This window comes from Hevea brasiliensis, chromosome 8 (genome assembly GCF_030052815.1).
Source record: "Hevea brasiliensis isolate MT/VB/25A 57/8 chromosome 8, ASM3005281v1, whole genome shotgun sequence".
NCBI classification, from domain to species: Eukaryota; Viridiplantae; Streptophyta; class Magnoliopsida; order Malpighiales; family Euphorbiaceae; genus Hevea; species Hevea brasiliensis.
The window spans coordinates 4,946,207-4,972,183 of NC_079500.1; the positions used below are offsets into that span (position 1 = coordinate 4,946,207).

General features: G+C 36.5%; 1 protein-coding gene across 3 annotated transcripts; it reads right to left on the reverse strand.

Annotated features, from left to right (window-relative positions):
- Positions 1-414: 414 nt before the first annotated feature.
- Positions 415-25,929, reverse strand: LOC110633641 (separase). Of its 3 annotated transcripts, XM_058151026.1 has the most exons (28): positions 25,192-25,929; positions 24,328-24,505; positions 24,141-24,248; positions 23,031-23,165; positions 22,432-22,916; positions 15,501-15,606; positions 15,287-15,412; positions 14,491-14,787; positions 14,303-14,416; positions 13,930-14,151; positions 13,691-13,792; positions 13,425-13,550; positions 12,970-13,338; positions 12,781-12,870; positions 7,452-7,715; positions 7,236-7,359; positions 6,610-7,115; positions 6,333-6,519; positions 5,741-5,978; positions 5,391-5,493; positions 4,667-4,864; positions 4,448-4,485; positions 4,132-4,361; positions 3,629-3,875; positions 2,877-3,258; positions 1,618-1,857; positions 1,363-1,450; positions 415-1,245 (listed from the first exon to the last, which is right to left on the reverse strand). In XM_058151026.1, the coding sequence occupies exons 1-28, from the start codon at positions 25,845-25,847 to the stop codon at positions 728-730; spliced, it is 6,477 nt and encodes a 2,158-aa protein (XP_058007009.1). In that variant the 5' UTR covers positions 25,848-25,929; the 3' UTR covers positions 415-727. The 3 variants fall into 3 exon arrangements, with proteins under 3 accessions (XP_058007009.1, XP_021638018.2, XP_021638019.2); XM_021782326.2 differs by having other exon boundaries at positions 6,333-7,115; XM_021782327.2 differs by lacking the exon at positions 13,691-13,792 and having other exon boundaries at positions 6,333-7,115.
- Positions 25,930-25,977: the final 48 nt, after the last annotated feature.

A 25,977-nucleotide genomic window follows, 5' to 3' on the forward strand; every position in this document is an offset into this window, starting at 1 on the left:
TAAATTTGATGGTTAATTTTTTTTTTTTAAATTTCATATTAAAAAAAGTTTTGAATTAAATGAAATGATCAATTTGGGTATGATTTTAATTTAATTTTGATATTATAAATTGGAAAATTTTAACTTTTATCTGATTTCAGATTTGAACAGCATATGAATGGTGTAGGTCAGTTTTTTTTCCTTCGAAGGTAAAATTTTGACTACATTTTCAGAAAATTTGTGAAATATTATCAATTTTAGCTATATTTTTTTTTATTTGATGAATTGATTTTGGATAAGAAATTTTAGTTTTATAAATGTTTTAAATGAAATAGACTAGAATTACATAAGTATGAATTGAATTTTAGATTATTGAAAGCTTGCACACTTTCGAAAGCACATTCTCCAAATTCCATTGATAAAAAAAAAAAAAAATTATAGAGAAATGAATATTCATATTTTTTTTAACCAATAAAAAAAAATCATATTCATATTACAGAAGGAATAACAGGAATATTGAAAATTCACACATGTTAGAATTTTTAGGCTGAGCACATCACTTCAAGGGGAAAAAGAAAGAGAGAATCAAGTATATGAAATTATAAGTGGACGTCAGCTGAATCATTTGGCACAGTTCTGTTGTTGATTTTTAACTTGTGATATTAGGTCTTGGCTTCTAGCCCTCCAGGTTATCTTTAAAATCCAAGGACACGCCAATTTGGTAAAAGAAAATGACTGGCTGATATTGCTACAAATCCTTCTTCCTCCATATGCCTGTAGGGACACCGTAACAGACTGGAGATGCTCCAATAAGAAAAGGGAGGGTGCAAGCTTCACGAGCTCGACTCATGAATGATCCAATCCTTGGTCTATGGTTACAAGAATTCTTCAAAGAATCACTATCACAAGTTTCAGGTTCTTTCTTCTTTTGGACTTTCCTTTTGTTAGTAACTTTGGGATCTTTCAAGTTCAATGCCTCAAATTCTTTCAATAGTAAATTGCATTGGTCACAATCTGTGGAAGCACTAGATCTTTCCTTTAACCAGCCATCAAGCATAGCCTTCCCAAACCGATCGATATCCTTATCTGTGACTTCCCAAAGATTTGCAACAATGATGGGGGATCCAGCCAGAAGATAGGATAAAGGAGTACCTTGTGGGGTGTAACACCCATGTAATGACAAAGCACCACTACTGCATCCCATCAGAAGTGTAGCAGCACAATTTTCCAGTTTTTGAATCTCTTGCTGGGAAATGTATTGTGCTCCTGTTCCATCAGATGTGCACCAACGCAAGGGAAGTTCATAATGAGTGAAGGATAAAAAAAAAAAATAGTAAGAACTGAAATAAAATTATTGTGATATACACAGCCGATCAAGTATACCGCTTCCATGGCCAAAATATAAGAAGAGGTCGTGGCTTTTTAAGGCTGAAGTCAATTCTACAGCAGTGGGAGCAGATCCAGCTTTCCCCTGTATTAATTAATAGTGAAATATCATTTGAAGAAAACGCCTTATTTCAGTAATCACTACAATCCCTGTATGTCTACCACAACAGGGATAGAGACAAGTACCACTGAATTTCTTTACGAATTTTCTATTATTAATTTTCATAACCAAAAATGTATAAAAGAAATTACCTCCAAGTTTTGAACTCTAAACCAGTTCTCAAACTCAACTTGTGTACTGCTTAGATCGCCACTAGGATTCAACAAGTAGAATGCATCTAAGGGATCTATATGAGGGAAGGCAGAAACTATCCTCCCAACTTGCTCTGGACAGTTGCAGCTTCTATCAAGTGTCAGACAGATGCTGCCAACAGAAGGCATTCGATAGACCTCTTGGCTTCTGAGAACAGGTAAATTCTCCCATGGAAGCATCTGTAGAGAGTCATTCTTGTCAGCTTAAATGAACTACAAATATTAGAAGAATAGAAAATCTAATTCACCCCACCAAACAGATGCAGTAGATATAACATGTCATCTTGATCTGGGAAGAAAAATCAAAATTCTTAGATCACCTTGCTAACCAAAGGCAAGGCAACATTTTGAAACGATATGAACTGTGTAAATAATCAGTAAGGGCATGTGATTTCTCATTCGGCCAAACACCTAAAATTGCGTAGATATATGCACTATTCAGGTGGTGACGGAAAAAACATCAATGTAGTGGAAGTTCCACAAGGTCAGAACCAAAGGTTCAGTTGGATCAGTTCTGACGCCCTCAGGCTTGGTCTTGGTTGAATAATAAAATGACACTTAAAAATTCTAGGTTGATGTAAGCAAAACTCTGTCAATTCTAGTACAAATACCAACTTGTCCAATTAAGTTCCTTGGAAGAAATAAAAATTTGTCAGCATCACTTTTCACAGGATTCCATTTCATTTCTCTGTTGATGTAAACAAACGCCTGTGAATTCTAGTACAAATAGCAGCTCGTCCAATTAAATTCTTTGAAAAAAAAAAAAATTTATCAGCATCACTTTTCACAGGATTCCATTGTTCAATTATATTCCCGTTCTAACAATGCAAATATATAATTTGGCTTTCACGGCTTTAGGGTTTGGCAGAATTCTTGTCCTTCGCATGATTGTATTTTAAATTTGGAGTCAATTGACAGAATTAGAATGAAACCTTTCAATGGTTCTAATGGTTTTGGAAGCTTGTTTCTGATTTAAAGCTGAAAATCAGCCCTACTGACTTGCCTCTAATTTAAAGCTGATCAACATATTAAAATTATTATTATCTTTTAACCAGACAGATACTAATCCAGCTGCTATTCGGCTAATCTTTAAAAACTACAAACATAATACTAAATCAGAAAAACAATGGACCGAACACAAATAGCTGAGACCACTCTCAGAATATGACAAAAGTAAACCAAAGCCAAGAAAGGCATACCTGCACGTCACAATCCAGCACCAAAATTACAGGTTCTCTATTAAAAGAGTCCACTTCAAGTTCATTCACTGCATCATGAAGTAGCTCTTGAATTCCCTCAAATTCGTTAGACAGTGTCTGGCATGTTTCATCAGAATATAGAGCTCTCCCAATGAAGCAACCCTTTTCCAGAGATACTAAGTCAGCAACAAAGTCTCCTCCATCTAAAGCATACTTTCCTCCTCCAAGAATAACCTTGAGAAAACTTTCATTTACATCCACTTTGCATTTAGATCTCAGATTATGCATCAGCTTCTTCTGCACAGAGCCTAGGTGCTTGCAGTTAGACAATTCTCCTAGAAGCACATACCTCCAGGGACCCAACCACAAATCTTCTAATTTCCTGGATCATAGAAGCATGGCATTTTTAAGCACCAAACAAATAATTTCAGAGAGTTGGATATGACCAGAAAGATGCAAGAATGGATCAAGGTGCCATGGCTAACACATATCCAAAGCCATTAATCAATGCTCAGGAATAAACATGATTTTTCCTACTCTCCTCAACCTTTAATTAAATAGAACCAAACATGTATATTTTAACTATGAAGATGGAAGGGCAGATGTTTGAAAGTATTGCTCGATCGAATATAATTTTAACAAGTTCATGCAAGTCATACAAAAACAGAAACATACAAATAAAACTTAAAGGCATATAGTAAACAAGTTTCAGATTGAGGCAGAAAGGAGTTGCACTGAGTTTAGAGAACTACCTCAGCAATTTACCAAGTTGCCAATCCAACTTCTTTCTCCTCATCCACCATGAATTTCTATTCTCTTTTGTGTCCTCTAAAGGAAAGATTGATGAAGATAAATAGTTTTCTTCCAATATAAGTTTAAATGCAGGAGCAACTTCATCAACAACAGTGAAACCCCAGGGACAATGCCAATGTTTACCAATGTCATTGTTCTCTGCAAATTCTCCATAGCCAGACTTTGCTGCATCATCATCTGAAGCTTCTGATAAATTTTTGCAAATTATTGAGTATGCCATAACTAATGTATACAACTAAGAGTGAGCAAAGAAAATAGAAAAACCAATCTGAAAAATTGGTTAATCAAACTAAACTTCATATATAATAATAATAACAACAGCAACAACAACAACAAAAAAAATAAAATTTACTAGATTTAAATGATTTTAAAAAAATGATCATGAATAAAGCTTCAAGCTTAAATTAAATATTACTATCCATTTATATCTTTTGCAAAGCACCTTCAGAAATTGAATTCACTGGCAGAAGCATCACGATAGGCTGGCTCTTGAAATTCAAGCGTGACAACAGCATCCAGGCACAAACGCTTGAAGGATACATTAGTAGTTCTTGTAATAGAGTTGAATAAGGACCCCATATCAAACTTATGCAAATGACCGTGGAGCAAGGAAGCCTCGAGAAAAACTCTATCACAAATTGTTCCAGATCTTGAACAGACTTGGGTGCAAGCCTGTGGCACACAACGAAAAAAGGAAACTCAGAATGTGTTATAAATTATGGAATGCCTTGCAATGCAAATGTGACAGCTGAATATACCTTGTCAAGTTGCATGTTAAGCTAGTTACTTGTGAGCCCTGAAAGAGGAAACACCTAGTTAAACTAAGAAATAAAGTATGATGTTAATATAATTATAATATGTACTATGATTATATAATCAATTTTACATAATTAAGTTGAAAAATATGCTTCAAACTCCTGCTATATAGATCAATTTCAACTAAAGAAGAGGATGAAATAATGAGCATGCATATACACCTGATCATCTACAAGGTTTCCGGCTTTACGTTTCCCAGTGATACTTGAAAAGAACTGGTAAGTAAGATGAGTACCAAGTGAAGCTTGATGAAAATATGAAGCCCAGTGACCCTCAGAGAGCACTTTGCTAGAAGATGGCATAGGAAAGATTTCACTTGAGGAAGAAAGAATATAAATACCAGACAGCAATCTGGAAACCTGTTAATTTAATGATTGAAATTAAAAAAAAAATCAGTAATTCCAAATGACATAGAGAGAAGAAAGTGCTTCTTTATAAGTAATAGCTACAGACAAGATCTGAAAAATGCATAATAGCAACAGACAGTGGATTCAAAGTCATATGCAATAGCAACAAGCAAGTCCTCAGAAACAAAGGATAAAAAGTAAACAACTTTGAAAGTCCAAGGTGTGATCATTCCTTGCAATATTTATGTACTATGTGCCCTGAAACGCAATAAGTGTTCAGCCAAGTGTACTGCCAACAAAGTTGCGAACAAGCTAATGTGAAGAATCTAAAATCACAAAATTAAGGCAACAAAGAAAAAAACTACAGTAATGAGGAAAAGGAAGGGCAACACAAAAAAAAATTTCTGTTCATCAAAACCAAAACAAAAGTTCCCACCTGTATTTAAAGTCCAAGATATGTAAAAGACAACATTAAACTAGTGACAATAAAGAATAGCCAGAGTAAATTACGCTGAAGAAAAGCAAGAAAAAGTTTGACCTTCTGAAAAAGTACAGGAACTTCACGGCAGAGTACAAAGGCTAGCATCAAGCAAGAAACTATTTTTGGCAACTGATCATGGGATAGATCGCAGAAAATGTTCCTGGAGCAGAATAAATCAAGAAAAAACATTGTTAAATTGCATAATAGACAATTTGTACTGTTGATAGTAGTGTGTATGAAGACTGATGCTCACTTTTAGGCATATTAGCTAGCATTATTAGTTGAGATGTAAAACTAAAATTACATAGATATATGATGTCCCTGCGTAGCATTGCAGTCTTTGACAAACAAGTAGATATATAGTACAACAGGCATGCATGTATTAATGATTAGTTTATTACAAATACCTGCCGCCTTTGGAATAGTAGCCTTTCAAAGAAAACCAGCAAATATTGTAAAGTAAAGCTGCACGCTCAATGGCAAATACATCTCCAGAGAACTCCCTCCCAACCAAATCAAGCAAAAAAGAGAGGGAAGCAGGAGTGTAAGTTTGTTTGAATGGGTTTCGGCTGACTAGAATGGAGACACTTTGAAGAATATTGTCATGTGCTTCATCGATTAGACCATGAACTTCAAGGCATTTTCCTGAAAATTAGACAATAAATTATTGAAACAAAACAAAATGTAGGAGAATGAGTTGCATGTGCACACATTCTAATTTGTATTCTCATTGAAATATTAAAACCTTCATACCCCTTCAATTCCTCAAGTATTCATCCCTTTTTTTTAAATAGCCCTAGCTGTATTGTACAGTTTGGCATCAGCATAAACTTTTCAAATAAAAGCACCTGACTGGTGAGTAATAGGAAAACTTCGAATATAAAAATTTAAGTAGAATGCCAATGCTTTAATTATTTCTCTCAAGCTGAGTTAGCCAAACAGAAGACTTGCAAGGATATGCAGTGTACCATGTTCAACAACTATAACAAGCATCCATACCTCTGCCACTAAGTACCCTCAAGGACAGCTGCCTTCGGATGAGCTCCCATTTCATATATATGCAATTCGTAAATAATCCAGACTCCTTAACTTCCACAGCAAGACAAAACCCGCACTTCATTTTGTTGCAAATGCATGTTACTTCACCAGTCAAATCCACTTTGCTGTTCCTTATTTGGGAGAGTGACTTCCCTTGGCCAACAGTATCAGACAAATCACACTCATAGTTGCCATTGAAATATTTTGAAGGGACAAGCAACTCAGTAGTACTGCTTACATTTTGGTTCTGAGAAGAACGATATCTAGAACGAGTTAGTCTTGTATTACACTCAGTCATAGAAGATTGCTCCTTTGGTAAAGATCTTTTAGTATTCTTAGTCTGTCTGCACTTTCTAGTTTTCACTTTGGCATTTGGCCTTGACCTTGTGGAAACAGAATCCATTGTATCTGGATTAGCTGTGGAAGAACAAGGGCACTTATTTGCCATTCCATCTTCAACCTCTTCAGGACAACTAATAGCGTTTTTCCACACAGAAAGGTTCAATTTGTCTAGGGATGATTTATACAATCTTTCAGCAAGAGATAACCTCTCCATTGAAACATTCCTAGCATAAGAAGTACAATTTCGTGATAAATCAGCACGCTGCTGATCAACAGTAATTTCCTGAACCAATCTGCACTTCGGGCAAGAAAAAGCAGAGCTATTAAGCGCTAAAGTCTGTTTGGCACTTTGAAGTTCCTTCTCAGACTGATCCCAAGACCTTTTCTTACGATATAGTTTTCCTGACATTTCACCAAGAGTAAGATAATTATCACATCAACTTCTAAACAAAAACAACTACAAAATAGGCAGCCAGTTACAGCTCCAGGAACCTGAAAATAGGAACTATGTCTATTTTATACCTAAAACTGAAGAGAAGGCAACTATAAACAATGACAAGCTTTGTTGGCAGGAGATGGTTTTTCCCCACAGCAGAAATGTTTCAGCCTCAGCTCCATTTCCAATTATTTCATGGACAATTCCAACCTGCATTTCCAAGTCAATTCATAAGCTTTATGGAACAGAGGGTATGGATGAAATTTCCACATCAGAAGCCTACAAGTCAAAGATAACCCAACCTGAAGAGTGCTTTCAAGATAACACTGAAGTATTTTCCATGGACTAATATAACAGACTTCAAAATCTGATGAAATGGTATCAGAGTACCAAACTTCACCAACAACCGATTTGTTCACGTGCAGATTGCTAAGACCATATGCAAGCTTTTGCGCATGATCCCCAGCTTCAACGTGCTTTTCAGCTTGCTGCTCAACAGAGTATGTAAATTTCTCTTGGAAGAGTTTAGTACGCAATCGGTGGGCTTCTTTTGCATGATAAAGAGCCTGTAGATAGGGAAAACTTACTGGAAATTCGGAAATCCACAACCAGCAGAAAGACACAAATATACATCAAGATGAAGCTGAAAGAAATCACCATGCATTATATCCAAGCTACCCATGCATACGTCAATATTTTACTAAATAAGTGTTATGGAATGTCAACTTTGTATATTTTTTTGTATCCCTATCTTAGAGCATAACAGATATGTATTAGCCTAATTATAGGATTACTTTCCTTTTAGTTAGGATCATAATTATATAAATATGTTGTAATCCTTTTTTGAGAAAGCAGAGAAAATATTTTCACAACATGGTATCGGAGCCATTGTGAAGGAAATTCCCATTTTTTTTCCTTTCTTTTTTTTTCTTTTTTTTTTTTTTTTTTTTTTTTTTGCGTTTTTGGCTACTGGAAGAATTGGGTCATCACTAAGGGTGACCATCTTGTCTCACCTCCCACCCCAGATGCCAGCTGGGTCGCCGGCGACCAGCTGCCAGAGGTCTAGTCACCAGTGGAGTTGCGCGTGAGCCGCACACCCCGACAGAAGGTTTAATGCCATTTCATGCTCCAACGCATCAAAGTGCGTGTGCCGTCTGATAACCGTTTGTTTCTTTTTCGAGCACTTCCGACGGTCTTTTCTTGGATAGGGATCAATTACCCAGTATGTAGCTCCTTGATTCTTGTGACTTTTGTGGTTTAGAGGTTTAAAATAGTACTATTTCTACTTTTTTGACAACCCTAGTGTGTTGTCTTGTTTTTGAGATCTCTCGTATTTGTTTTAATATTGCTTTTTGTGATTTGGTGTGCATCTTAGTAGTTTCGAAGAAGTTTTAGGTAATCTGCTCCTTGATAAATTGGTTGTGTTAAGTTTCTTAGAATGGCAGATACTAAGAATGTAGTTGCTGATGTAATTCCTATGATGACCAAGATTACGGTGCACAAACATAGTGGTTCCAATTATTTAGAGTGGAGAAAAAATGTTTTTATTTATTTGCCAAGTATTAATAAGGATGATCACCTTACCCAAAATCCTCCTACTAATGATACAAAGCAGACTTAGATGTGAGAAGATGCTTGGCTGTTCCTATAGATTCGAAATTCCATTAGCAGTGAGGTAATTAGTTTAATTAATCACTGTGAGTTTGTTAAAAACATGATGGATTATTTAGAATTTTTATAATTAGGCAAAGAAAATATTTCTCGTACTTGTGACGTGTGCAAGGCATTCTATAGAGCAGAAAAGCAAAATAGGTCTCTTACGACTTATTTTATGGATTTTTAGCGAGTTTATGAGGAACTCAATGTATTGATGCCATTTAATCCTGATGTGAAAGCCCAACAGGCTCAAAGGGAGCAAATGGCTGTGATGAAATTTTTTGCAGGTCTTCCTCCAGAATTTGAGACTACCAAATCTCAAATTCTTTCTGGTTCAGAAATTTCTTCTCTACATGACACTTTCGCTAAAATACCTCATACAGAATCTTCCCAACCTCCTCAGTCTATTAACAGTGCTTTAGTTGGTCGCAATGATAGTGGGAGGTAAGGCAACAGAGGAGGAAACAGAGGAGGGTTAAATGGCAATAGGGGTAATCAGCGTAGTGAGGAAGTTGCCCATAACTGTGACTTAAGGGGCATTGTGTGCTATTATTACCATTAGCTAAGGCATACAAAAAGAATATGCCTACATTCAGATGGCAAATATAGCAGCTGAGGAGTCTACTATAGCTCCTCATTCTGAAAAAAAAAAAAAAAAAAAAATTAGTTTCAACTGAATAATATGCACAATTCTCTTAGCATCAGGCATCACTAAAGCACACTAATTCACTAGTCACTGCTATTGCTGAGTCAGGTAATTCCACTACATGCCTTGTGTCGTCTTCTTCAAAGTAGGTAATTGATTCTGGGCCTATAGACCACATGACAGATAACTCTAGTCTTTTATCTCAATTTCAACCTTATTACTTGTCTATTTCTGTCACTTTAGCTAATGGGTCCAAATCTTGTACTATGGGTACTGGTGTAGCCAATATATCACCCCTAATCTCTGTGTCTTCAGTTTTATGCTTAATTAAATTTGCTTTTAATTTACTCTCTGTTAGTCAACTTACTCGTATCCTCAATTGTTGTGTCTCATTTTTTCCCAATCATTGTCTCTTTCAGAATCTTACGACGAAGCAGATTATTGTAAAGGGCATGAGTCTGGGGGCCTATACGTCATTGACAAGCAAGTGTCGAGATCTTTTGTTTGCTCCAGTATCTTAAGTCCTCTCGAAGTTCATTGTCGGTTGGGCCATCCTTCCCTATCTGTCATGAAGAAGCTATGTCCACAGTTTTAATCTTTGTCAATTTTAAATTGTGAGTCATGTCAATTTGCCAAACATCATCGTTTACCTATAATGTCTCGAGTCAATAAACGAGCTTCATTTCCTTTTGAGTTAGTTCATTTTGATGTATGAGGTCCATATTCTGTCATTTTTAAAATTGGGTTCAAGTATTTTGTTGCCTTTGTTGATGACTACTCCCCTGTTACTTGATTATTTTTAATGAAAAATTGCTCAGAGTTATTTTCCATCTTTTATGTCTTCTACGCTGAAATCAAAACACATTTTAATGCATTTGTTCGTACCTTGAGAAGTGATAATGCAAAAGAATATCTTTACAGCAATTTTCAGAATTATATGTCACAGAATGATATTCTCCATCATATCTCTTGTGTTGATACTCATTCTCAAAATGGAGTTGCTGAAAGAAAGAATCGTCATCTTCTCGAGGTAGGTAGAGCACTTCTTTTCTAAATGAAGGTACCTAAACATTTTTGGGCTAATGCAGTCTCCATGGCTTATTTTCTGATTAACCATATGCCATCATTTGTCCTCCACGGTGACATTCCTCATAATGTGGTGTTTTCATTTAAGTCTCTGTTTCCCATTGAACCTTCTATCTTTGGGTGCACTTGTTTTGTTTGTGATGTTTGTCCACAGGTTACCAAATTGGATCTCAAGTCTCTCAAGTGTGTCTTTCTTGAGTACTCTTGTCTTTAAAAGAGGTATCAATGTTTTTCTCCTACTCTCAATAAATATCTTGTGCCTGTTGATGTTATATTTTTTGAGTCTACCCTAGTTTTTTCCAAAATCATTTGTGTCTAAGGGTCAGGGGGAGGAAGATGATCTCTTAATATATACTAAGTCTAGTCCTCTCCCATCATCTGATCCTTCAGCCTCAGTACTAGTTCGACCTAAACCACCAGTTCATCATGTTTATTCTAGGACCTTTCCTAGGAGGATGGAAGAGATCCAAGACTCAGACTCCAACACTCTACCGACTTCTTCGTTGAGAGATCCAGTTCCTGCTTTTGATCCTGATTTCGACCTTGATTTACTGATTACTCTTCGTAAAGGTAAACGCAAATGCACTTATCCTATTTCATCTTTTGTTTCTTATAATCAGTTGTCTTCTTGTTCTCAGTGTTTCGTTATTTCTTTAGACTCTATCTATATTCCCAAAACTGTTAGTGAGGCATTATCCCAACCCGACTGGTGTGATGCTATGAGAGAGGAGATGGAGGCTCTAGAAGCTAATGGTACATGGGACTTGGTATCTCTGCTCACTAGTAAGAAGGTTGTAGGTTGTAAATGGGCGTTCACAGTAAAAGTGAATCCCGATGGATCTGTGGCTCGTTTAAAAGCTCGTCTTGTGGCAAAAGGATATGCTCAGACCTATGGAGTTGATTACTCTGATACTTTTAACCTATAGCTAAACTTGCCTTTGTTCGCTTGTTCATTTCTTTAGCAGCTATGTATGATTGGCCCTTGCACTAGTTGAATATCAAGAATGCGTTTCTTCATGGTAATCTTCAAGAAGAGGTATATATAGAGCAACCACCTGGATTTGTTGTTCAAGAGGAGTCGAGCAAAGTTTGCAGGCTTCGTAAATCTCTTTATGGTTTGAAACAAAGTCCCCGAGCTTGGTTTGAAAGATTTAGTGAGGTGGTACAACAATTTAGTATGCAAAGAGCAATTCCGATCATTTTGTATTTTTTAGGCATTCTGGAAGTAGTCTTATCTTGATCGTGATATATGTTGATGACATTGTCATTACTGAAAGTAACTCTACTGGCATTTCATCACTAAAGTCTTTTCTTCAAACTCAATTTCAAACAAAAGATTTAGGTTTGTTAAAATATTTTTTGGGCATTGAAGTTTCAAGATGTAAGAAAGGCATATTCCTGTCTCAAAGAAAATATGTTCTTGATTTATTAGCAGAGACTAGAAAATTAGATGCTAAACCATATAGTGCACCAATGACTCATAACGTTCAGCTTACAGCAGGAGATGGTGAGCTATTTGATGATCCTAAGAGGTATAGAAGATTAGTTGGAAAGCTAAATTTTCTAACAATGACTCGTTCAAATATTGCTTACTCTATTAGTGTTGTAAGTCAGTTTATATCTTCCCCCACTGTTACTCATCGGGAAGCTTTAGGGTAGATATTGTGCTATTTAAAAGGTGCTCCAGGTTGAGGGTTTTATATAGCAATAATGGACATTTAAATGTTGAGTGTTTTTAAGATGCAGATTGGACAGGATCAAAGATTGATAGGATGAGGTTGGTCTTAAGGTTCCATTACCTGCAAATTTATGGTGTGACAATCAAGTAGCTCTCCATATTGTTTCTAATCCTGTGTATCATGAACGAACTAAACATATTAAGATTGACGGTCACTTTATTTGTGAGAAGATTCAACATAAAATCATTTCAATAAGGCATGTCAAAACAGGAGAGCAATTGGGAGATATTTTTACAAAAACCCTAAATGGAGCTCGAGTTGACTACATTTGTAGCAAGTTGGGCATGATTAACATCTATGCTTCAACTTGAGGGGGAGTGTTATGAAATGTCAACTTTGTACATTTATTTGTATCCTTAACTTATAACATAACAGATATGTATTAGCCTAATTATAGGATTACTTTCCTTTTAGTTAGGATCACAATTGTATAAATATATTGTAATCCTTCTTTGAGAAAGGAGAGAAAATATTTTCACAACAATAAGAAATGAAAAAGATTACCTCAAATAACTGTCCGCTTGCAATAAGTTTTTCACACAAATCATAGTAAAGGCATCCAGCAAAGAAAACAGAATAGCAGGTCATAGGAACCTATAAAAAGAGCAACAGAAATGAACTAATGACCTTACATTTATTAAGTGGTTGAGAAATTAATGAAAGAATCATGGTGATTTCTTGGAAGGATCTTACTCTTGAAATGAGTTCATAAGCAGCCTGTTTAACATCATCAACTGTGATATCAGATTGAAAAGAAGCTCCATGATCACAAGAGTCGCAGGAAATGCTTGTAAATAAATATGAAAAATTTTGTTGAAACCCAACTAATAAAGGTGGCGATCCCTTTAGACAATGCATCCAAAAATCAATAGACTTGAATTGTTCACCATATTCCCTTGATAAGCTTATCAGCAATTCATCACACACAGGTGTGACACAAAGGGCATGACAAAGCCTTCTACTTTCCCACAACATGGACAAGAACTTCTCCAATGGAACATTTTTTCGTTCAAATAATCTAATCATCAGCTTATATATGTCATGGTGAAATTCCATTGAACCCTGTATAGAAAAAATAATTGAGGAAATTAAGCTGAAAAAGCATCAGCAACAATAACCAAGATCACTTGGTGAGATCATAGAGATACCTTTATTGATAGTAAATCAACTGTATTATACAACAATGGCAGTGCATTGTCTAACATACCGCCATCCTCTGGAAATGGAACGCTCAACCATACATTTATCGCTGCTTTGACATCTTGAAGGACTTGCTACTTGAAAAAAAAACCAAGAGAAATTTAGTAAAACCGGACAGCTTCATTTTCCTTCATAGATAAACTTATTAACTAAGCACATAAAACCCTTGACCATTAAATAGTAAATCTGAAGACTAGCCTTGTATGATAAAAACCTTTGAGTTTGGTTCAGCTTCCTGGGTACATAATGCACGTAAGCAATATGCCACAGCTAACTGAAGACAAGTTGGACTTCGGTTGGTAGATTTTTCATCATTCTGCTTCAGTGGCTATCTTAAGTAAGTCACATGCCCAACTCCATATAGAGCAAAGAATTTAATAACGAATGTTCAATAACAAGCAAAATGTGACATAAAAAAAAACATGCTGTAGCCACTGTGGTCAAATAACTCACAATTATAGATATTGCTTCAGACAAACATCGAATACAGTCTGTCAAACCTTCATGCCCACTGGTCCTCAATGACCGCCCTTTTTTTAGTAAAATTCTTGATCTCTCTAAATAACAATCTTGTGTGAAGTAAAAATCTTGCAAGAGGATATCTATTATTTTAATTTGCATTCTCTGGCACAATTCAGGGTACATGGTGTCCATTTCTTCATATGCAAGAAGCTCCTAAACAAATTTGACAAAAAAAAATGTTGGGAAAAAGAAAGGTAAGAGTAAAATCTAACAGTCACAAGTATGGACAAACAACACAAACTGTAATACAAAATGCAGAAAGACAGAATAATCAATCAAAAGATGACATCACAAAGGGCCAAACCTGCTGTAAAATTTTGCCAATTGCCCTCTTTGACAATTTTGCAGAGGATGACAACAAATAATATAAGGTTGGACTATCATCCACATCCAAGTTCTTATTACGTTTGCATTCTATCTGAAAATGAAATAAAAATCAGACTGCCAATAAGCCAAATATGTCGAAGACAGTTTACGGCATTCAAATGTTACCTTCACCCATTGTTTCACCAAAGGCATAGGACCTGGCAGCCTTGTAAATAAACATTCAGCAACTGACCAATTTTCAAGACTATTTACAATTATCTTTTTCACTTTAAGACTGCCACATTGAGAGAGAACATCCAAAAGAAATGCATTTCGCATACATGCCTCCATAACAAAATCTAGAATATATTCTTCTGAAACATCACCAATGCCTTGTTTACTGGAATTGTTCACAAACATTTGACAAAGAAGCGCAACACAAGTCCAGGAAGCTCTACATGATAATTTTAATGCCTTTGAAGCCTGAAAAGATAATTAAAAAAAGGTCTTGAATACCTAAATATTATTCTTCAAAAAAAAAAAAAAAAAAGAAGTATACATAAATATTAAACAGAGCAGAAAACTAAAATTCAAGTCTGGGCATGCATAGAATTAACAACATACATGATCCTTTTCCCTCCACTGATCCAATTTATAATGTCTGCCTCTTAAATAATAGCACAGTAGGCCCACTTTTTTACTGTACCCTACACATCGCCTTCATAAACATCTTTCAAACTTGGAATTAAAAAGCAACCTCAAAAGGCACAGTGGCATTATTTGGAAGCTAATATGATCCTATTTTCCAATTTCCATCCTAAATGCTTTTCTTAATAAAGGAAATTTAAATTAGATCCAAAACTAGCGCTGTTATATAAAATTATGAACCAGAAAAGACATTTTTGTCACATAGAAAGGAATCATATTAACATCAAATGCTTTTCAAGTCAGAAGCCGTATCTTTATAATTTTTTTAAAGTACCTCATTTACATCCTTATTTCTGTATAAATGTACACCAAGATTGTAAAGAGAGGCAAATATATATTTCAGCCCCTGGGGTTGAATCCATTTGCTGGCTATGATGTGCTTCATTAGATGCACACTCCTCTGAAATAAGAAACGAAAAGCCAATTAGCAGTATTTAAAATTTGAAGCAAACTGCATATCTCAATTATTATGGAACTAGAATGGCAACCTGGAATTGAAGCTTTGTCCTGATGGAGAGAGTAAAAGCAGCAACAGCAACACTAAGTATTGTCTTGTTTTCATTAATTTCATCTCCCTCTCTTTCAGATGCTGTACTGCAACTTATATAGGCGAATGTCAGAAAATGCTCAATGCTTAGGGACATAGGTGACCAGAAATTTGTATCTAATCAAGTTCCAGTCTCAAACATAAGTAAGACTGATAACAAATTCAACTCATGGCCTGCACATAGTTCAGAATTTAAATTTCCAGGACTGTCCAGCCAAAGTATAACAAAAAAAAACAAAAAAGTAAAAACAGTTTTTAAAAAGTAGAAACAATTGTTCTTCCAAAAAAAAGAGATATCTTCCAACCAAAGAGATTTAAGCTGTATATGCAATTATAAATTTTATTTATTTCACTAAACTCTACCACATGTCATGCTTATTGCTTCAGGACTCAATCTTTGAACAGGCACAAGAGATTGTACTTACAACCCAGAAAGAAACAAACTCAACTCAACTCAACTAAGCCTTTATCCCAAAAATTTGGGGTCGGCTATATAGATTCGCTTTCTCCGCTCTAAACGATTTTGGGTTAAATCCTCAGAAATGTGTAATGCTTCTAGGTCATGTTGTACTACTCTCCTCCAAGTCAATTTAGGTCTACCCCTTTTTTTCTTTCTATCCTCTAACCTAATGTGCTCTACTTGTCTAACTGGAACCTCCGTATTTCTACGCTTCACATGACCAAACCACCTCAATCTCCCTTCTCTTAACTTATCTTCAATTGGCACCACTCCTACCTTTTCTCTAATACTCTCATTACGGACTTTATCTAATCTGGTATGGCCGCTCATTCACCTTAACATTCTGTAACTCTTATCTTAGATGCACATAACTCTTTCAGTGCCCAACACTCACTACCATATAACATAGCCAGTCGTATAGTTGTACGGTAAAATTTTCCTTTCAACTTATTGGGAATCTTACGATCACATAAAACTCACGTGGCACGTCTCCACTTCAACCATCCGGCTTTAATCCTATGACTAACATCTTCCTCACATCCTCCATCTACTTGAAGGACTGAGCCTAGATATTTAAAGTGATTATTTTGGGACAGTACCACTCCATTCAAACTAACTCCTTCCCTATCACTAGTTTGGCCTTCACTGAACTTGCAATGCATGTATTCTGTCTTCGTTCTACTTAACTTAAAACCCTTTGACTCTAGAGCACTTCTCCAAAGCTCTAGCTTTTTATTGACTCCTTCTCGTGTCTCATCTATCAGAACAATATCATCCGCAAACATCATGCACCAATGAATACTCTCTTGTATATGTTTCGTCAATTCGTCTAAAACTAATGTAAAAAGGTAAGGGCTTGTGGCTGATCCTTGGTGTAATCCAATTGAGATTGGAAAATCTCTTGTGTCCCCTCCCACCGTGCGCACAATAATAGTTGCTTCTTCATACATATTTTTCAACACTTGTATGTACCTAATAGATACCCTCTTTTGTTCTAACAGATTCCATAAGACATCTCTTAGAACACTATTGTAGAAAGAGATGATTCTCATATATTTCAATTAATCTGTACATGGGTATTTATATACAATTGATTCCTATAATTGTGTTATACTAATTAGGAAGAAATCCTAAATAAGAAATCCTAAATAGGAATACAGAATACAGAATATACACAGAAATAATATAATGATTGACTTTCCATAACACTCCCCCTCAAGTTGGAGCATAGATGTTAATCATGCCCAACTTGTTACAAATGTAGTCAATTCTAGCTCCATTCAGAGCTTTTGTGAAAATATCTCCTAACTGCTCTCCAGTTTTGATATGTCCTGTTGAGATGATCTGTTGTTGAATCTTTTCACGAACAAAGTGACAATCAATCTCAATATGTTTGGTTCGCTCATGAAATACCGGATTAGAAGCAATATGGAGAGCAGCTTGATTATCACACCACAATTTCGCAGGCAGGGGGGTCTTAAAACCTGTCTCATCTAGTAATTGAAATATCCACATTACCTCACATACTGATTGTGCCATGGCTCTGTATTCGGATTTAGCACTAGATCGAGAAACTACACTCTACTTCTTGCTTTTCCAAGACACCAAATTTCCTCCAACAAAAATGCAATATCCAGTAGTTGACCTCCTATCAACCTTATATCCAGCCCAGTCGGCATCTGAAAAACATTCAACATTCAAATGCCCATGATTACCATATAACAAACCTCTTCCTGGAGCTCCCTTCAGATAGCACAAGATTTGTCCCAAGGCTTCCCAATGAGCAACAGTTGGCGAAGACATAAACTGACTTACCACACTAACGGCATAAGCAATGTCAGGACGAGTGACAGTAAGGTAGTTCAATTTTCCTACCAATCTCCTGTATCTCTCTGGATCTTCAAACAACTCACTATCCCCTGCTAACAGTTGTAAATTTGGAGTCATTGGTGCACTACAAGGCTTAGCACCTAATTTTCCTGTCTCTGTCAATAAATCAAGGACACATTTTCTTTGAGACAAGAAAATACCCTTCTTACTTCTCATAACTTCAATACCCAAAAAATACTTTAATAATCCCAAGTCTTTGGTCTGAAACTGGGTTTGGAGGAAGGTTTTAAGAGATAAAATACCTGCAGAGTCACTCCCAGTGATGATAATTCCATCCACATAGACTACCAGAAGAATTAGACCAGCCTCAGATTGCTTATAAAATACTGAGTGATCACACTTACTCTTTTGCATACCAAATTCCTGTACTAGTTCACTGAATCTCCCAAACCAGGCCCTAGGAATTTGTTTCAAGCCATAAAGAGACTTCCGAAGCCTACAAACTTTACCCAACTCCCCCTGAGCAACAAACCCAGGTGGTTGCTCCATATACACCTCCTCCTGAAGATCACCATGAAGAAAGGCATTCTTGATATCCAATTGGTGCAGGGGCCAATCATATGTAGCTACTAAAGAGATAAACAAGCGAACAGAAGTAAGTTTAGCTACAGGAGAAAAAGTGTCAGAGTAATCAACCCCATATGTCTGAGCATATCCTTTTGCTACAAGGCGTGCTTTTAATCTAGCCACAGAACCATCAGGATTTAACTTTATCAGAATACCCATTTGCAACCAATAGCTTTCTTACCGGTGGGCAAAGGCAACAGCTCCCATGTACCATTAGCATCTAAAGCCTCCATTTCCTCTTTCATAGCAACACACCGGCCAGATGAGACAAAGGCCTCACCAACAGTATTAGGGATGGGAATAGAGTCTAAAGAAGTAACAAAACACCGAGAACAAGAAGACAATTGATTATAAGAAACAAAAGAAGAGATAGGGTAAGTACATGAACGTTTACCTTTACGAAGAGCAATGGATAAGTCTGGATCAGAATCATGATCAGTATGAGGTACAGGATCTCCCAACGAAGTAGCTGGTGGAGGATCTGAGTCAGGAATCTCCAATCTCCTGGAATAAACATGAACAACGGGAGGCCGAGTAGGTCTAGAGACGGAAGAAATAGGCTGTGAGAGAGGACTAGACATTGGTTGGACAGTATATATTAAGATATCATCTTCCTCCCCCTGACTCTCATACACAGATGATTGAGAAAAAAATGGAGTGGACTCAAAAAATGTGACATCTGCAGAAACAAGATAACGATTAAGAGTAGGAGAGAAACAACGGTACCCTTTATGAATCCGGGAGTACCCAAGGAAGACACATTTGAGAGACTTTGGATCCAATTTAGTAACCTGCGGACGAACATCACGTACAAAACAAGTACAACAAAAAATACGGGGTTCAACGGGAAACAAAGATTTTGTAGGCTTCGGAAGTCTCTTTATGGCTTGAAACAAAGTCCTAGGACCTGGTTTGGGAGATTCAGTGAAGCAGTAGAGGAATTTGGTATGCAAAAGAGTAAGTGTGATCACTCAGTAGGTGGATCTTTAGTAAGGTGATCATCCTTATCAATGCTACGCAAATAGACCCTAACAGTCTTACTCCACTCCAGATAATTCGAACCATTAAGTTTGTGTTCCGTGATCTTAGTCATCATCGGAATCACATCAGAAATAACATTCTTATTGTCTGCCATTTGTTGAGACAAAGAAAACTAACCGAAACGCTAATCCAAAGTCTTGTGACAACAAAATAATCCAAAATCACAAATCAAGCAAATACCGAAATAGGATCTGAGAGCCAAACCTCAGAAGTCCTTTAATGGTGTACTGGATCAGGCAACAGCACACAGTGGTGGAATGAGGGGATTGAGGCGACGATGGCAATGTTGATCGGAGTCGAAACGGCCGGTCGGCTGCCAAGGTCTCTCCTTAGCTGGGTGGTGAGAGCAAATAATCACCCTAGATAGATGACCTGCTCTGATACCATGTAGAAAGAGATGATTCTCATATATTTCAATTAATCTGTACATGGGTATTTATATATAATTGATTCCTATAATTGTGTTATACTAAATAGGAAGAAATCCTAAATAAGAAATCCTAAATAGGAATACAAAATACAGAATATACACAGAAATAATATAATGATTGACTTTCCATAACAACTATCATAAGCCTTCTCCAAATCAATAAAAACTATGTGCAGATCTTTCTTCACATCTCTATATTTCTCCATCAAGCTTCTAATGAGAAAAATTGCTTCCATAGTTGAACGACCGGGCATGAAACCAAATTGATTGAGAGAGATAGAAGTATCATGACGTAGTCGATGCTCCACAACTCTCTCCCACAACTTCATAGTATGGCTTATGAGTTTAATTCCCCTATAGTTTAAGCAACTCTGTATGTCTCCCTTATTTTTAAAAATAGGTACTAAGATACTTCTCCATTCATCAGGCATTTTCTTTGAGTTTAGAATTTTATTAAATAATTTAATTAACCATGTCACTCCCATATCTCCCAAATATTTCCACACTTCAATTGGTATTTCATCGGGTCCACAGGCTTTACCCACTTTCATTCTCTTAAGTGCTTCCTTTACTTCTAAAGATCTAATCCTTCTAGTATAATTCACATTCTTTTCTATTGTTCTATAATCTATATTCACACTATTACCATTTTGACTATTATTAAAGAGATCATTAAAATAATTTCTCCATCTTTCTTTAATGTCCTCATCTTTCATCAACACTTTTCCTTCTTTATCCTTAATGCACCTAACTTGATTGAAATCTTGACATTTCCTTTCTCTCCTCCTTGCTAATCTATAAATATCTTTCTCCCCTTCTTTAGTTCCAAGTTTCTCATATAACTTTTCAAAGGCATGTGCTCTTGCTTGACTAACTGTCTTTTTTGCTTCTTTTTTTGCTATATTGTACTGTTCATATGCCTCATTATTATCACATTTAGGTAATTTCTTATACCATTCCCTTTTTCTCTTCACTGCCTTTTGTACTTCCTCATTCCACCACCATATCTCTTTTGAGGGTGGTCCATGTCCTTTAGACTCTCCAAGTACTTTTCTAGCTACTTCTCTAATCTTTGATGCCATCTGTATCCACATATCATTGGCCTCTATATCCAGCTTCCATACTTCGGACTCGAGAAGCTCATTTTTTAACTTCACTTGCTCTACTCCCTTGAACTCCCACCACTTTGTTCGAGCTACACTATTTCTTCTGACCTAACTTGAATTGTTCCTAAACTTGACATCCAAGACCACCAACCGATGTTGACTTGTTAAAGCCTCTCCTGGAATGACCTTGCAATCCTTGCATAAAGCTCTATTTGTCTTCCTGATTAAGAGAAAGTCGATTTGGCTTCTATGTTGCCCACTTTTGAAAGTCACTAAATGTGACTCTCTTTTTATAAAGTAGGTATTTGCTAGCATTAGGTCGTATGCCATAGCAAAATCCAAGATGCTTTTTCCCCCCTAATTTCGACTTCCAAAACCAAAATCTCCATGAACATTCTCATAACCTTGTCTATCACTTCCTACATGTCCATTCAAATCTCCACCAATGAAAACATTCTCTTCATTTGGTATGCTTTGTATTAAATCATCTATATCTTCCCAAAACCTTTGTTTACTCTCGCTGTCTAGTCCTATTTGTAGGGCATAAGCATTAACTATATTTATTGTTTCTCCTTCTAGTACTAGCTTTACTAGTATAATTCTATCTCCTACTATTTTCACAGCTATTACTGCGTCTTTCAATGTCTTGTCTATGATTATGCCTACTCCGTTCTTATTTCTCTCATTTCCGGTAAACCACAGTTTGTACCCTGAATTACCCACTTCCTTACTTTTCTATCCTACCCATTTAATCTCCTGAATGCAAGCAATATTCACCATTCTCCTTTCCAAAGTATCCACAAGCTCCATTAATTTTCCTATAAGTGATCCAACATTCCAAGTACCAGCCCTGATCCTCCTCCTAACCTGCTCCTTCCTAATTGGTCTCTTTCTATGATATCTTCAATTGTTTTCTATGTCTATCTTATGTTCTGTTCCACTATCTGTTCTACCATCTGTCCTATGGACTAACTTCTTTACCCACACCTGTCCATGATGTGGGAACCCTTGCTCACTTAGCACCATACCAGGGCGCCGGCATGGCGCGTCGCTTTCGGTGAACGCCCTACACCCTTGCATATTTCTCACTACACCCGGGCTTCGATGTAGCGCGTCGTTAGTAGAGGACGCCCCAAGGTTTATATCATTTGAATCTATATCATAAGATGTGACGAAATTTTTACGCTGGTTGTCACCTACCGCAACCCTCCTCCTTTATCCGGGCTTGGGACCGGCTAAGTGCAAACACTAAATTAAATATAATACTCTTTAATTACGCTATTTAATAGCAAAAAATTTTAAAATGAAATACACAATTTTTAGCACGACTAATCAAAGCAAAACAAAGAAAGCATCAAATTTATCATAGTTGACTTACCTGTGAAAAAATAGGAAAACATCAAAAAATTGGTCAAATGCTTCTTGGATGCTAAACAGGAATGTAGAAACAGAAGCAACATCACTTTCAGCAACTATTTGTTTCTTCTCCATGTTTACTAGTTCAGCAAGTGGCTGACACAAGAACTCCAATGCATTTAAGTAGCCCAGGAAATAAACCCTTTTATCCTTCTGTGTGCAAGCTAAAGCTATTCCATAATGAGAATCTGACTGAGAACATAATAGACAGTGAGACCGCTTGTAGTCAACACCACATGACACATCGTAAAAGTAACTTCGTAATGAATCAAGCAGAGATGCCAACTTGTGAAATCTAACTCCATCAGAAAGCAAACTACATGCTGCAGGCTCATCCCCTGCACTTTTGGAGGATGTAGAATTGCCAAATCGGCACTTAACAACACAGTCAGTAATGGTCAATCCAACAACATAAAGCCTGAGAATCATATCCATTGGTGTCATGTCCTGCCAAAAAATTGTTAAACATGCAAATATTCAGGTAGATGTATTTGTCCAAATAATGATTTGACTGTTAATGAAAGATGGTATGTGCATAAGCAAATGATCTAAACATTATACCGGACCGAAATCACCAGCTAAGACATCTAGATGTTTTGCAAAAGTACTACAAAAAATTGCACTTGCAGTCAGACATTTATTGGCACAATAAGAGACAAGTTCGGCAAATTCTATTCTCCAATTTTGCTCTTCAACCTGCCAAACAGAAAAAATTCATCAGGAATATGGAGAAGTTGATTTCCTTCTAGCTTAGCTCACAAACAACATAATCCCCATAAAACATTGGATCAAAAGTCTAAGGCAAGAAGTTCTTTGTGATGTATATTTTAACTAAGAAGACATCTCAAAATTTCTATTAGGTGGGAATTTTCATTTTATTCCTGGGTGTGCTGAGGAGAAATATAATGAAAAAACCTTAACTTATTGCCTTTGTTGTTGCCTTTTTTTTTTCTGATAAACAAATATGAATCCCTTGTTCATGGCAAGCCAAAGTTGAGGAGAAGGGCCACAAAAGGTAAAACTAAAAAGAAAATTACTCAAGGGCTTATATTTCATCCATTTACTACAAGTTTGTAATTCATAACTTATCCTTATCAAGTGCAATAGATTATAAAGGGAGAAAAAACCAAAAAGAAAAGGAAGAAGAAGAAGAAGAAGAAGAAGAAGAAGAAAAGCAGCAGTTACAATTAAAGGGGCAGGGCAACCAAAGTATCCTACTATGGAGTGATTGTAATCATAGGTCCATAGTTTCTTCAATTAAGCCAGTAACTTTTATAATGGGAACTTATCATAAGTGAAGGAAATTGACTTCACATAAGAATATTTCCTCCTTGAATTTTTAAAATTGCATTCTCCAATTCATGAGAAGTTTCAACTCCTGGTTTGTAAAAGGCACAAACAAATTAGCCAGGATCTGATAATGAACCAATTTGCAACCACCAAGAACAACATTGTGTAGTTGATGTTCATGGCTAGAAGAGGACTCTAAGCGCAGTAAATAAATCCTTTGCAACTTTCATATACCTTCTTTTACTATATGTATTTAAATTGGAAAAACCTTCTCTTGTAGAAAATGTTGTGAAGGGAAATCAGCTTAACCAGCACTTTCACAACCAAGAGGAAGTGAAAGTCAATGTTTAGGGCCTTGACTGATAAATCTGCTTATCTTACCTTACACTTACGGGCCAGCAAGTTGAAAACGCATATTAACATGTCAATGATGACTGAAGGTCTATCATCCTGAAGCAAGAGGAAGGAGGAACACATCCGACGGGAAAACTGCAAACAGTCCACTAGTTAGAGAAATATGAACCTCTGAAATTTAATTGGCAAATATTATAATAAAGCAAAAAATTACCTTGTAAATTTGATCTTTCAAGGATGACTTTGCATACTCGTTCAATGATGTCACACAAAAAGCATGCACTATATCTCTGTCAAAATTTTGTAGCTCCCCAACCAAAAATAGAGTGCATTTGCCCATGTATGTGACAAGCACCCTATGCAACTTCTCATATGCATTGGCATCTAACACCCTAAAATATATGCAAATACATATCATCAGTAATCTAAATATCAAAGTCCAAAATACAGTAAAGTAATAAAATATTGATCTTTGTTCTTCCTTCCATTTCTTATTTCTTTAAAGCAATGCCTCATAATGTTTGTATTACAATTCGTAATAGAAATCAGCTTTCAGCAATATGTCTTTGCTTCCAAAAAAGATATCAGTCCCACCCAATTAAAGCTCTAATTGTACCAAATTTCAATGAATTTTTCTTTGGCTGCATTTTTGTCAAAGTAAAAAAAAGTATTTAAACAACCCAAAAGCACAAAATCTCATTGAAGCAAACAGAAGAACTCTGCTAGAATAGCACAAAATCAGATTGATACAACATTAGCTTCCAGAATTATTCGCGTGTTTCTGTAATTATTCATTTCCCCATTTTTACTTCAAAGCTAGCGAAATTCATAAGATACCGAACTCCAACTATTTTTATGTTCCCACAATTCCCATTGACAAAATACACATAATAAAAATAGTCTTAAGAAGCTAAAAACAAAATCCAGCAGCTGAAATAACTCTAGTTTTCCATTGGTTATTTCCTTTATCATTATTATCCAAAATAATATAATTCAGAAATCCATTTCATTTTACTTCTTTTTTTTTTCACTGCCCCCGCAGCCCCGTTCACAGGATGAGTGATAGCATTCCACACACCTGAACCAGGGTGCAACCTCCTCCACCAATCCAATAACCTTCCTATAATCCTCGCCAGCCTTGCTCTGCCCCAATGCCACACACTTCACGATGGCCACCACCACCTCCACCACTACCTTCGCAAACTCTGCATCCCCATTCTCCACCACACTGGGTACAAACCCCCCCAATTTTTCCTTCCTCTTCTTCTTCTCCCCCAAATCCAAACCTCTAAGCCTCTCCAAAACCCCAAACCCTTCATTTTCTGCTTCCTTGTAAAATCCACAAGCTTCCAAACAATACAGCAACCTCACCCTCTGTATACTCACCATATAAGGCTTACACGATAACTGTGAAGACACCAGTTCCAAGCAGTCCAAACACAGCTTGTAAATATCAAAAAGTTCAGGAACAAGCTTCGGGGACTCCTTACTCTCCTCAGTGCGTAATTTGGAGGAATCAGAGAGGCGTTTTGGCAAAATTGAAAGGCAGCGATTGAGGAAAGGAAGGAACTGCTTAGCTAGAGATCGAGTGAAGGTCTGGATTTGGGATTTGGGTTTCTTGGCATTTCTTAGATCATTGAAAGGGATAAGGAAATCAAAGAAGTGGGAGGAAATTGGAGTAGAAGTGGAGGATTCGAGCATAGAAATTAGATTGGATTCTGTGGAAGAAGCCATGAAAGAAAGAGAGAGAAGCAGAGGAAGAGGAAGGAAGATGGGAGAAGAAAATGAGAGTTGTTAGTAATTTGAAAGGCGGGAATCGAGCCCGCCTAGGGATTTCTTTTTAAAGCAGTGAATTATAGACCGC